The sequence below is a fragment of the Quercus lobata genome, chromosome 6, assembly GCF_001633185.2.
Source record: "Quercus lobata isolate SW786 chromosome 6, ValleyOak3.0 Primary Assembly, whole genome shotgun sequence".
NCBI lineage: Eukaryota > Viridiplantae > Streptophyta > Magnoliopsida > Fagales > Fagaceae > Quercus > Quercus lobata.
In genome coordinates this window covers 33099974-33101426 of record NC_044909.1, presented here as the reverse complement: position 1 = coordinate 33101426, position 1453 = coordinate 33099974, and the positions used below count along the sequence as shown (strand labels likewise).

The window sequence follows — 1453 nt, the reverse complement described above, 5'->3', positions numbered from 1 at the left end:
ATATATAAATTCAGTGAGTTTAATCAGTAAAGTCTATTATAATCAAATAAAATATTTGGATTCAATTTTTGTTTACAAAAAAAAAAAAAAATTGATGTCTTAAGACTCTTAACTTGACAATAAAAGGTAAGTATCATAGAGTAGAAGTTATAAATTTGAAATACTATAGTAGCGTATACATGGATAAAAAAAGCTTTCCTCAACAAAATTCTACCACTCAGCTAAACTATAATTCTGTCTGCAGAATTTTCATTTGGAATTCCATCAAAGCCAATAGTCCATTATTAGCATTGAAAGTTCAATTATACTGTTGTCAACAAGAACAAAGATGAGGAATTCATCTCATTACATTTTGAATATAGTCTTGATCAAGACATACATTAATCTGAAGCAATATATGAAAATTCCTACATTTTTTGTTCTTAAAAAGTTGATAACACAAAACAAGAATCTGCTATATATGTGCTTCTATGTACGTACAAAAGTTGGGTGCTGAGAACTTAGAACCATCTACGGAAATTATTGCCATGTAATGCAGACAAGAAGAAAACAATCTCCTCATCATTCCCATCATACTCTACCTGATTTCGCATCCGACGATAACTATCCACAATCTCATCCGGCACAACCTTAGTCCGGCAAAGTGGGCATGTAGCACGACAATATTGTTGTAGCCAGCTATCTAGGCAATCCTTATGGAATGTGTGCTTACATTGCAAATTTCTAACCTTGTCTCCTTCTTCAAATTCAGATAAACACACAGTGCATTCAATTGGCTCGGCCATAATCCTCGTTCTTTTACTGAAACTAATTGTGGGGTTCTTTTTTTCAATGAGTTTAAGGTATTGGCTTGTTGTGATTACAAGTTTATCGGAGTTGGGGCTTAATCCGGTGAGTGAACGGATCAGAATTATGATTTCAATAAGTAGGAGAGTGAAGAAGACTATGGTCATGGTTCTGAGGTTGGAGAAGAATTCAGAGAGGCCTTTCATTGCTGCTAGCTGCAGAAGGAAGTGCAGAGGATATTTTGCTCAAAGAATAATGAATTAATGGTGCTTTACATATATAAGGCTTAAACCTTAAATGTGGCTAGGTGCAGTGGTTTTGTTTGGTGCAGCCTACTCTTTTAATAATCATCCGTATAGCAGGTTACTTTTTTTGCTAGACGTAGTAGGTTACTTATGAATGTTGATATCTTGACTCATAACCCGTTCTTAGAAGCTTTATAAAATAATTTGAAATAGACCCCAAATAAGAAAAAATATTTCTCATACAGTTGTTACAATAAAATCATAAATCAATGTAGATCTTACCCAAACTTTATCTGTAGTTGTTAAGGGGTCTTGTAGTTGAATGACACATTTCCATGTATAAAGTGATTGGAGAGTTTTTAGCGAAAAAATTAATTTAAACTGCGAAATTAGTAGTATATTATAATTATATATATATATAT

The 1453-nt window shown here is 32.8% G+C and overlaps 1 protein-coding gene across 1 annotated transcript; it reads right to left on the bottom strand.

Annotated features, from left to right (window-relative positions):
• Positions 1–266: 266 nt before the first annotated feature.
• On the bottom strand, positions 267–1091 carry LOC115950598 (E3 ubiquitin-protein ligase RHA2B-like). The gene has a single exon (XM_031067801.1). The coding sequence runs from the start codon at positions 990–992 to the stop codon at positions 501–503; it is 492 nt and encodes a 163-aa protein (XP_030923661.1). The 5' UTR covers positions 993–1091; the 3' UTR covers positions 267–500.
• Between the last annotated feature and the right edge of the window lie 362 nt (positions 1092–1453).

Bases quoted from the DNA above. Each gene is read 5' to 3' on its own strand.
- LOC115950598 (XM_031067801.1), bottom strand. From the start codon at position 992: ATGAAAGGCCTCTCTGAATTCTTCTCCAACCTCAGAACCATGACCATA.